The sequence below is a fragment of the Polypterus senegalus genome, chromosome 1 (assembly GCF_016835505.1).
Source record: "Polypterus senegalus isolate Bchr_013 chromosome 1, ASM1683550v1, whole genome shotgun sequence".
Lineage (NCBI taxonomy): Eukaryota > Metazoa > Chordata > Cladistia > Polypteriformes > Polypteridae > Polypterus > Polypterus senegalus.
Window position 1 is genome coordinate 36,593,945 of NC_053154.1, and position 12,588 is coordinate 36,606,532.

A 12,588-nucleotide genomic window follows, 5' to 3' on the forward strand; every position below is an offset into this window, starting at 1 on the left:
TTGGTCTCAGCTTTCAGATCGAACATAAAAGATCAATAATGTCAATGGTTGGCAGCATTTTGATGCAGTAGTTAGAGTTGCCTTGGCACTCTCAGCTCCTTGCACATTCTCCCATTACAGGCATAGGTTTTTTTTACACTCATACGAAAGATGTGCATTTCAGATTAATAACAACTTTCATATGGCCGCTTATGTAAGTGAATGCTAGTGTGTTGTCACTGCAGTGGACTGGCACCTAAGTTCAGTGTTGGTTCTTCTCTTCTGCCAGATGTTGCTGGGATGGGCTCTGTTCTCTTCAACCATGAACAGGATAAAATGAATTTTAGGAATAGGTGGATGGATGGAATGCCAAAAAACTTTCAGAAATCATCACAACCAACTGTTTTAAATCATCCTTATATGATGTTAAATTGACAACTAAACATCTTTGTCCTTAACGCTGTCTTTACTCTCTTCATTTCTATGGTGCTGCTGCAATCTTTGTTGCTGAGATTTTAAGTGCCTCATCATGTCTGGATCACATCCTTTAATTAAAATCATTATATTTGATGCCTTTGTAAGGTGAGCTGTATATTGCTTTTCAGATATTAATTCCCCAGTTTCACTTTTATTTAATAACAGCATATTATCCATTTTCTGAAACTCACTTTTACACTTCTGGATCTCAGAAAGGCACAATCCATCTTGGTTGCAAAGAACACAATGCAGGAATTATTTCTGCATGCAAGCCCTTCCATTCCAAGGCACAATCAGCCTTTATTTTGTTTCGAAACGAAACACTACAAAAAAAAAAAAAAAATTAATTTACAATATAAAATTACAAGGATGATGATAAAGCAAACACATTCTAAATCAAAATAATGAGACTGAAGGAAAAATGATCAAGAATCCTACAGTACTTGGTAAATTAATACAGTCAGTCCAACTTAGTACTGAATAAAAGGAGAGTGACAGGCAGAAGGGACGTTTAGTTAAAATATGTAATAGCTAATAAATATCGGGTCAGCAAAGCTGCGTTTTTAAATCTTAATTTAACATAACCTAACATCTTCAAGTCTTTTTAATCCAATTACAGTCAATATACAGAACAATGTGTGAAGAATAAGGAGCTCACTTCAAACATCAGCAGCAACCTTAAGTACTAAAATATAAGGTTTGCTAAACAAATAATATAAAACGAACAGATATATAAATAGATCATCCCTAATGTGAAATTAGTGTTTTCGTGAGTGTGATGTGAGAATTACTGCTAAGTAGTCCTTAAGATGACTTGGAAAATGTAGGAAATCTCCCACAATTGTGGCACCCTTTGTAGGTTCGGAGAAAGGGGAACAGGTGCTGTATGACCAAACACTGCAGACAAGGATGAGAGTTGAGCTCCTTTTGGTAAGTTCACAAATGCAGCTCCCTGGGACTAAACTCGCACTTTACTAACAGTAACTGAAGAAATTCAGAAGGCAATTTACATGTAACAGCCTGGACAGGAGCACCAGTTGTTTCAGATCAGGATTATCTTCCCATACCAACTAATTCATTAAGTGCGTTTACATACATTACATAACCGGCATAGGCGAGCAACTTGGTTAAGGCAGAAACCTGGTTTGTTAAAAATCCGCATTTACATGAGCAAGTTATCTTCTGGAGTTCTTCTTTGGCAAAACGCTCCAATGCGATTAAACGGCCCAAAGAAAATTAAACATCTTTATCGACCTCTGTGAATGCGAAAACGAGCATGAAATCTGTGATCATTTTCTTGTTTTTATACATAATGTTATTTCTTCATGTGCTGTGAAATAAATTAACATCTATCCCTTTATACGTCACCGACAGGAACCCTCGAAGAATCGCGATATGGCTGCAGTGTCACCCGATCACACGGTTTCAACATACCGTATGTGTAAGCAAATAACTGGATTAAAACTAGTTTGACACTTTATTAATATGTTTCTGTTCCGCTCTGCTTGGCTGTTGTACGATTGGCCTGTGCAAAGGAGCGCCATAGCGCTACGTGTGCTTCTTGCCTTACCCAGTGCTGCTGCGACAATAGTACCACAAGATTTTTTATTTCAGTAACATAAGTATTGCGTTCGACTACTATTAACTTTATAAAGTAATCGCACTGCTTAACGCACGTTACTTTTAATGTGTTACCCTTTTACTATTCAGATTGTGCTGCTGAGCTTACCACACTGTACATTCAGTTCATCAACATAAATTTAGCGATTTCTGAAATGTTTAGACAGAAAGAATAATGCGATCGCCTGAGCATTTGCCTGAGGAAATGTATGTTGTGGACGCTTTCATCAGGCGTGTGTAAACCTAAGCAGGAGAACAGAATGCAAAGAGTATGACTACAAAATTCCTTAACTGCCCCTCGGCTAAGGGTTTAGCCTACATGGCCAAACAACTGGGTTACTCGCAGGGAAGTCAGACCTCGGAGACAAATAACCCGGTTTGTCTAACCGGAATAAGGGTTTACATGACATTTTAGAAACCAGGTTTCTGTGAATAGCATGAAAACACTTTCCTGTGCTGGAATTATCTCACCTCTGTATTCCTGTTTTGGACACCCTTTTGTGAATTTCTTTTTTTGACAGATTGTTTCATCAGCCATAATTAGTTGATCCCTATAACACCGTGTCCGATTTTATTAATAGTAGGGCAGGGGCAGCTGTGACTGTAAGGTCATTTGCTGAGTGAATTGTAACTGTCTATGAAACTGTCAGGTCATTAACGTTAAATGAAGGAGGTTGTATGACATTTCACTGTCATCGGACGGGAAGAAAAACAGGTGGTTTCACAGGATACAGGGGCGTGGAAATGCTAATAGATATTTGCAGTCTTTACAAATCGCGGACAATTTCAAGAAAAACAGGCCAAAATGCACCATGCACAGACATTGGGAGCAGATCATTTCAAGTAAAAGGAAACTTTCGGCCCCGCCTCAGATGACAGTCTCGGCCGTTTCGATAAGCGCTACATAAAATGTTAAAATGGCACACACCGTTTTCACCTGGCAACTGATGACATGTTACGTAGTTCGTGCGAGACGGACGTGCCTTCAGTTTTTAACAATGCATCAGCTCAACTACTAATTCTAGATTTTACCTTAACTTAAAAGGATGGATTTAAATAGGAGTTTGGTGTGATGCTTTATTAAAATATTTAAACGTGTCCGTGTTTATATTTTCATGTTTATGTGAAAAGTAACTGTGAATTGGGAGTAGGCGGGTCAAGGAATTGGTGGTGGTTGGTCAGTGCCTGGCACTTGGCAATCACCCGAACCTCCCTGACCCAAATTTGAGGCAGATCTGTTTCAGTGCGTTTGGAGCCACTGTACACAGAATTTATGTTTGCTTAAATGTGAATTTCGTGAGAAGCGCTTTATTAAGCGTCTCCTGGCCAATGGGCCGTATTGGGCTATGATCATAGCTGCCAGCGTGCCTCACACAGACCCTTGTCTTGGGTCAGCTTGTGGAAGTGGGGGGTAGAATAGCAGTCGGGTTGCCGCTTACCCCGGATGAGCAGAGTGAGGTGGAGTTGGGTGATGCATGAGTGTACAGGCTGAGGGAATAGAGCAGCAGGGAGTGCATCCCACCACAGAAAACCTGGAAGAAACCAACAGTTCTTTTCAGGGCCACACCAGCAGCCTGGTATAAGGTGGCTGGATATATTGCTCCATCTTTTGTGCCCCCTGGGTCTTTAAAAGTGCAATAAAACTGACTGATCACTCTGAGACAGAGGATTGGTTTAACACTAATGGTGGTGAAATTCTTGACTACACTCACAGCGGTCCGATTCAGGTTGGACTGACTGATTTGCTTTGCACCACTTCAGTGTCCTGCTGGATGAACTCCTTGTTACGCTTGAGAGCAGGGCAGAGTAGTGACCATGCATCCAGACCTAAGATGGACATGTTCCCCGTGAAGCCACAGACTGCAGTGGGGCCGGGGATGTCAGAAGAAGCCAGTTTTACAAGCAGCCCATGAACAGTGTGAAAGAAGGGATTGCAGATCCAAAACTATGAGTAGCACTTTATTACATTTCTTCTGATTGCGGAGGTGAATTCACCTGTGAGTGTGGTTGCTGGTGACCCTTGGACAGACCCTGTCCTTGGGTCACCTCATGGAACTTGTGGAAAGTGTGGCAGCTAGTTTGCCTCTGACTCCAAGTGAGCAGAGTAAGGGGGCAAAGCAGCTAGAAAAGTATGGTTCAGATACCTGGTGTCATGCTGGAGGCAACACTGAAGAAAGCAATGGTGCTTTCAGGCCAGTGACAATGGCATAAGATGGCTGAATCCATTCCTGTTTCTCGTACCTTTGGGTTGTTACGATATGTTAATTCTTAATTACAGGGGCAAGGCGGTTTGTACTACTACCTAACAGCTACATAAATACCTTCCTTGATGAAGACTATACAGCCAAAATACCTTTGTGAGGTTTACATGTTCTCCTAGTAATAAAGTGGATAATCCAATTTTTCACAACCACATCTCAATGACTTCTTTGGTTAATTAGCAACTCCAGCTTAGCCCCATTTAAGTCAGTTAAGGATTGTTGCGTGTATGTGTGTGAGTTTGGCATGTCATGGGATGAGCTGGCACCCTGCCCAGGTGTTATGAACTAGACAATCCCAAAGCTAAAGTCCCAAATAATAATTGTAAATGCCCACAAAATCTGTTAACCCTGGCTAGTCAAACAAAAAGGGCAACAAACAATCTTTATAAGTATTTTTTTTTTCCAAAATAGGCTCTGTTAAACAAAGAAGCTCCAAAGAGTACAAATGATACAGCAGGGAAAGCAAATAAGTCCCAATCACAAATCTAGAACAGAAAGTCAAAAGTGGAGCATAAGGTCAAAAGCCCAATAATTCACAATAAAATCATAAGCAATACACACAGGAGATCTCACCACTACTGCAAACACATTCAATGAACCCCAAGGGACTGTGGGTTTTCCTGAGCCTCTGATGCAGTGATAGGCGGGTAGCCCCACCTTTTGGGAAACCAATCACACCTTAAAACTAAATAATCCAAACTGATAACATAAAAAATGAGCGACATTGGGAAAAATAAGACAATTGCATCCCAGCAGAAACACAACATCAGGGTTGTTACACGCTGCTGGAACAGGTACCTGCTCCTTGTGACCCTACACCCAACTTGCAACAGAATAAATGGTTTTAATTAAACTTAAGGCTCATTCTTCAACACTTAATTCTTTTTATGGAAGTGGGGTACTATCATCAAGCAATGGTAAACTATGTAACAATAACCTCTATGCGTCCGTACTACAATTTAAAATTACATTTCAGCACAGGCGCGGCCACGAATCTCCGCAGACCCAGCGCCCTCTGTTGGAGTCTCACGTCTGGGTGTGGGCTGTGAGGACAGTTTATACGTCGTTTTATTTTTGTTTTCTTTAACAACCCTTATTCTATGAATGTTGGGTTACTTTGCGATTCCAAATTGTGGCGTGTGTCATCCAGCCCTGCGTTTTCTAAACGGTGCCCAGGGCTGCCGAGATGGGTCTGATCCCCGCCACACGATTCTGGATTAAGTGGATTTAACAACGTCACATCGTAACTTGCTCAGCGGCTGGCGGTCCCACACTAGGCCCGCCGAGCCTCGTCGCTTCCTCCTTCCGTGCAGATGTCGTCCCACCCGTCATCTGGGAGGGGAGACGAAGTTACGTCGCCACTGCCAGCCTGAGGCGTCACTTCAAGGAAGAAACAAACAACCATCTCCCAATGCGGAAATATCGCTGGAGTGGAGCTTGCCAGTCGAGGACCGGCCTACTCCGTATTGTGTTTGTTTTGTTTTTTTAAACTAATGTGTCCTGAATAAAACAATCTGAGACGCCGCAGCAGCGATCGGACAGCCTACGTGACCTGACAGGACGGCGGAGTGACCCGAGAGTTCCTGGATGAGCAGTGTGGGTGTCACTGGCCCCGGTACGCCGCCTTTTTGTCGTCTGCGAACCCCACGAAGAATGTTTCAGACAGGCAGACAGTTTGGGGAAAGCGTGTGAGACGCGCGCCACCGATGTCACGGCTTGCAGGAGGCGCGTGAACTGCGGACAGGAAGAACAACAGGTTGGCAGACGCGTCCCGACATGTCGCTCGGAAAGTGAGCGGCTGCTGAAGTCGGCGCCTCAAGTTCCCTGGGGAGTGTGAACACGGCCGGGGCCATGGCGTCCGGAGCCCCATCGTTCGCCGTCGTCATGTTTTTCACGTTTTTGTCGCAGCCACAAGGTGAGTAGGAGCCGCAGTCACAGGGAGGATGGGAGGTACACCTGCCGTCAGAAGTAAGCACAGGAGGGAATGAAGGAATCGAAACCAACGGCCTTCTGTCACGGATGAAACCCAAATCAGGGGTTAGGCGACAACACAGGGTTACTTCTACAGGTGCAGGCGTTTGATTTTTGTCGGAAACTTTTTCTTAGAGGTCGACATCCGCCATAGAATGAAGTTATGATTATGTGCCCGCCGCTTTTGTCTGTGAGATTATTTTATTTAGGCATTTCTTTTTAACCCACTGTGTGCCCAGCAATGCCATTCCACTTTATGCAAACTTTGTAAGAAGCCCTCATATTGGGATATAATAATGTTAAAGGTTTTTTTATTAGTAGATTAGTTGGTGGCACATACTGTAATTGGCACGGTTGGAGTGTATTTAAGAGTTAGATCCTTGGTGTGCAGCTAGCAGCTAACCTTGCTTTGCCAATTAACAACACTTCCATTGGCAGGAAGGTGCAGCAGAGTCTCCACGTGCTTTGGGAGCTGAGACAGGCAAGCCTACTTCCCTTTATTCTCAGCACATTATAGAGGGCACCACTGACCGCGTTCTGACCAACTGCATCACCGTCTGCTATGTACACAATGGCTAGTGTACATAGCAGAAGAGATTGTTAGCAACACCTTTCTGTTCCCTATTAACATCTTTATAAAGATCTGTAAAGCCTACAGAATTGTGGAGGACTGATCCCACACCTCCCACAGTCCCTTTGTCCCACTTCAATCTGGCAGAAGGTTCTGTAGCATCCAAACCAGTTCTGCAATGTTCTGTAACAGCTTCTACCCAGTGGCGTAGCTAGAGTTTGTGTCTCCCGGGGCAACAAAATAAAACATAGTACATATCATACAAATAATGAAAATGACAAGAAATGTAACTATATTTGTAGTTATTAATTACAACTGAATTGGTTCAATAAGGCCCCTTTATTCTTGTTCCCACACATTTTTATTTTTTCTAAAAGCAGCACCGCTCTCTTTTGTTTGCTTCATTTTGAGATTATAAGAATAATAAAATGTTAATAATGAGATTGAATGATTCGTCCTTTTAGGCCGGAGAAAGTTAACTGAGAGAGTCTTCGGTCAGAGAAAGTTGGCAAAGTGGTCAAGATTCACATTTGTAAAATGTAACTTTGCAACATATGTATTTGTAACAGTTTTTAAACATTGCAAATGGTGTAATTTTGACCTAGATGACACACATTGGCTTATCAAAACCCTATCAAACAAATTGTCTGAAAAGTCTAGTGCTAAAATGTATTAAAAAGTACCACCAGGATGGATCGCCCCATCTGCCCAATCCCCCCTAGCTACGCCAGTGCTTCTACCCTATGGCTGTCTGGACTCTGAACCCTACGCCAGCCCACACCCTTCGGCTTTGCTCCTAGTAGGTTATTTATATGTATGTAGTACATTTGTAACTACTGCTGATTTTTATTAGTTATTGTTTTAAAATTTACTGTGACAACCATTAGTGTACATAATGTAACGTTACAAGGGGTGGGTAATTTCACACAAGGGGATGCAGAGCAAGGAACAGTATTTGCAAAAATCCAGCATTATATTGACAAATAGCAGTCAGTGAAGATAGGAGATGTAAAGAGGAATACAGAACAATAATTAGATTTGACCCTGTGGTATGGGTGCGCATACAGGGACGGGGGTAACATTGTGTTCAGAAGTCTGACTGCCCGTGGGAAGAAAATATTGTTTCAGTCTGGCAGTGTCTCAGATGCCTTCTTCTTGACGGAAGCAGGAAAACAAGATTGAGGGTTCACAAAACTGGTGGAATTATGGATGCAGCCCTTTGTGAACATGTCCATGATAGAAATGAGAGAAGTCCTGATAGTGGTCTCCAAAGTGTGCACTATTCATTATATTGATTTGCTGTCAGATGCAATTCCAATGCCAGACAGTGATTCAGCTGGTCAGGACACATTGCCCCTATAGAATGTGATGAGGATATCACCTCGATGGCTTTCTGTCTTTACCCAGCGCAGAAAGTGGAGTCACTTTTGTACATTCTTGGTCGAGGAGGAGTTGGTAGGCCTCATCAGGTCTTCTGCTAGGTGCAATAACCAAGGAATTTGCTGCTTTTCACTCTTTCTACCAGAGAACCTTTGATGTAGAAAAGGTGGAGAAAGGTGTAGAAGTGGAGTGTGGGCAGACTGGGTCTTCCCGAAGTTCACAGTTATCTGTTTAGTTTAATCAGCATTGAGAGGCAGGTTATTGAACTTGCACAAATCTACAAGCTGCTCCACTTCTTTCTGTACTTTGTCTCAAATTGTGATTAAAAGGGCAATCGCTTTGCCTGGGTTTCATAGACAGGTTGAGTAGTGTAGCACTGCATACCGCCCTTGCCAGGTTCAACCAAAGCAGTTGTGGCTAAAGCCTTTTCTACTAACTTAGCCGGGAATTTCCTTCTTCTTGTCAAAAAGAAGTCATGATAAAACCATCTATCTCTTAAAAGTTATGTTTAGAAATTAAACTCCAGTGCATGAACAACATTTATTTATATAGCACATTTTCATACAAACAGTAGCTCAAAGTGCTTTACATAATAAAGAATAGAAAAATAATAATAAGAAAGCAAAATAAGTCAACATTAATTAACATAGAATAAGAGTAAGGTCCAATGGCCGGGGACAGAAAAAACAAAAAAAACTCAGACGGCTGGAGAAAAAATAAAATCTGTAGGGATTCCAGACCATGAGACCGCCCAGTCCCCTCTGGGCATTCTACCTAACATAAATGAAACAGTCTTCTTTGGATTTAGGGTTCTCACGGAAGGGCTTGATGATGATGATGGTCACGTAGACTTCTGCCTTTTAATCCGTCCATCATTGTTGGAGCATCATGAACCGGAAGAAAGAAACAGAAGAGAGAGTAGGGGTCAGTACAGATTTTAGAGCCACCATGAATAGTTATTATGATGAATTGAACATACAGAGTATCAGGATTAAGTTAAATTAAGTTAAATTGAAGTTATAAAAAGGCCATGTTAAAGTAATGTGTTTTCAGCAGTGTTTTAAAGTGCTCTACTGTATTAGCCTGGCGAATTCCTATTGGCCGGCTATTCCAGATTTTAGGTGCATAGCAGCAGAAGGCCGCCTCACCACTTCTTTTAAGTTTAGCTCTTGGAATTCTAAGGAGACACTCATTTGAAGATCTGAGGTTACGATTTGGAATATAACGTGTCAGACATTCCGATATATAAGATGGGACGAGATTATTTAAGGCTTTATAAACCATAAGCAGAATTTTAAAGTCAATCCTGAATGACACAGGTAACCAGTGTAGTGTCATTAAAACTGGAGAAATGTGTTCGGATTTTTTTTTCCTAGTTAGGATTCTAGCAGCTGCATTCTGCACTTGTTGCAAACGATTTATGTCTTTTTTGGGTAGTCCTGAGAGGAGTGCGTTTCAGTAATCTAGTCGGCTGAAAACAAATGCGTGAACTAATTTCTCACCATCTTTCAAAGATATATGAGGTCTAACTTTTGTTATGTTTCTTAGGTGAAAAAATGCTGTCCTAGTGATCTGATTAATATGCGATTTAAAATTCAGATTACAGTCAACAATTACCCCTAAGCTTTTTACCTCCGTCTTGACTTTTAATTCTAATGTATCCAGTTTATTTCTAATAGCCTCATTGTATCCATTATTGCCAAGACATTTTTGGATCTCCAGGTTCTCACAAGAAGTAAAACCCATGAGAGATGCAAGAGTAAGAGTGTCTCTTTTTTCTACCTAGGAGTGGGACTTATCTTTGGGGACCTCTGTCCCAGGTGTCACTAATTTCTGAAGGAGGCCAATCACCAAAGAGCCCTGATACTGATTTCATAGATGATCAGACTGAATCCTAATAAAGGGTCCAGTTGCTGTGTTGCTTTGTGACCCTCCGTTTCCCTCTCTTTATAAAACGGATGGGTGTTCAGCCACTCAAGGAGTCCAGCTCAGTGTCGTTTGAGAACCACGGAATCCTTGAAATCAATAATATACAGTACTGTGCAAAAGTTTTTGGCACTTGTGAAAAAATGCTGTAGTTGGAAGGCTTTTAAAAATAATGCCATTAATAGTTTTTATTCATGAACAAACATCCTAGAAAGTACTGTAAACCAAAAAACAAAAATTGCATCAATATTTGGTGCAACACTCTCTTTGCCTTAAAAATAGCAACATTTCTCTCAGGTGCCCTTGCATGAAATTTCTGAAGTTACTCAGTTGGTCGGTTGTTTCAAGCCTCTTGGGGAGCTCAGCATAGTTCCACTGCAGACTTTGTTCATCTTCCCTGCTTCAGTCTTTGCAAGATCCCAGACTGGCACGATGATGATGATGATGATGAGATCAGGTCTCTGTGGGGCCCATACAATCTGCTGCAGGATTCCTGGTTCATCTTGTCACTGCAAAGAGGTTTTCTTTTTTATGTTGGCCATGTATTTGCGGTCATTATCATGCTTCACAATGAAACTGGGACCCCTGATCACTGATGTACAGTATAAGAAACTGGCTCTACTCCTCATCAGGGAGGGGGCCATCAGTTTTGATTAAATCATTCATTTAATTTGCGGAAATATGGGCCCTCACCTTCAGGCAATTTGCACTGAACATCACTGTTGCCTAGCCCTTTGATGGACAAAATGTCTGTATCAGAGCAAAAAATTAAAAATCTGCCTCCATCCAGGATAACTACTTCTATTTTACAGCACCCCAGTCGTTTTCTTTTTGTGGATAGGTGTATTGCTTGAATTTCTTTCCACCTCGAAGGAATATTTTATTTGTTTGAAACCTGAAGACCACTTCTGATGACACTTCTTCTGAATTTAGAAATATGTATCAGGGTCCCAGTTGTTTCTGCCAGTTTTGAGCTGATAGTGCTTCTGAATATCATCTAATATAAGGGTGGGAAAATACATTTTCTCGTTTGCTAGAGAAGAGTTTGGACAGCACATCTGGAAATGCCTGATGCAGTTTCAACACTTTGTCTTGTTGCAATGCTGACTTTTGCTGTGATGTAGGATTTGCAGGTTAAACAGCTAGATCTGCTCTAACCTCACCTGTTTAAACATGGTTGACCTTTGCCCAGTTTTATTACCTCTTCCCAGCTGTTTCTGTTGCAGTTAGTTGCTTGGTTCACCCTGCCCGTGATGTCATTGATCATTAACACTTGTTTGTGATATTTGCTCTATCAAGCACTGGGCCTACATAGTTACCAATAAATCGCATTTTTAAATTGCGAAAGTGGTCTGTTACTATGTTGGTTTCTTTTTTTTTTTTTAAGACATTCAAATAGCTTATTGTGTTCCTTCACTTTTTGCAGCACTAGGGTGTTGTATCTTGTTAGTCATTATGGATGTAGTGAGAAGTGAAGCAAAATGACACTTTTATTGGCTAACTAGAAAGATTACAATATGCAAGCTTTTCAGGCAACTCAGGCCCCTTCTTCAGGCAAGATGAAGGGGCCCGAGTTGCATCAAAAGCTTGCATATTGTAATCTTTCTAGTTAGCCAATACGAGGTGTCATTATTATTAACTTCCCACTACATTCACTTTTTGCAAAAGGAATGTTGCCAACTCTAAAATACACTGTTTTCTATCAATACACTAATCCAAAAGACATCAAGTCAAATATGTTTGTGAACCGTCTAAATGCCCTAAGACTTGCACTTTTGTATATTTAGGTTTTTGTTAACACAACTATCTTTTGAATGTGTGAAATATTTGGAGTTTTTTTTTTTGTATCCTTACAGACCTGACAGTTGGTGGTAGGTGACTTGTCTGGGAATAAATTGTTCAGGTGTGCCTGCACAGTAGAATTGTGTACCACCACGCCAGAGTCTGCTAAATCTTCCTGAAAAATGTGGTTTTTATTTGCCTTTCTAGCAATCCAATGAGCAGTTCTTTCAGAAAGTTTTCTTGGTCTTCTGGTGCTCAACTTGACCTCCATTGTTCCTGTTAACTGCCATTTTTTAAATAACATTACAAACTGAGTAAACGGCTTGTATCCTTCTCCTGCTTTATGAGCATTCATTGTTTTATTTTTTCAGAGTGCTAGGTAGTTGCTTAGAGAAGCACATGGCTGCCGATTGTTGGGACAAGTTTTGAGGAGTCAGAGAATTTATACAGCTTTGCAACTTGCATCATCTGGGGTTTCCTAACAATGACTGTGAACTATCATAGCCCTTACAAGCTAATGGAAGTCCCAAATATCTTGGACCTCAAATATCTTGGAGTGCCCAAATCTTTGCAAGGTGCTCCTTTTCTTTTCTTCACTGTACAATTGTACAAAACAATTTT

At 41.3% G+C, this 12,588-nt stretch overlaps 1 protein-coding gene across 1 annotated transcript in view; it reads left to right on the forward strand.

Moving 5' to 3' along the window:
• The first annotated feature begins 5,385 nt into the window (after positions 1-5,385).
• Positions 5,386-12,588, forward strand: part of lrp10 (low density lipoprotein receptor-related protein 10) — a 33,214-nt gene continuing 26,011 nt past the window's right edge. Inside the window, exon 1 of the mRNA XM_039746323.1 lies at positions 5,386-6,252. Within this exon, the coding sequence (XP_039602257.1) occupies positions 6,189-6,252 (64 nt within the window). The 5' untranslated portion in view covers positions 5,386-6,188. The remainder of the gene's footprint in view (positions 6,253-12,588) is intronic.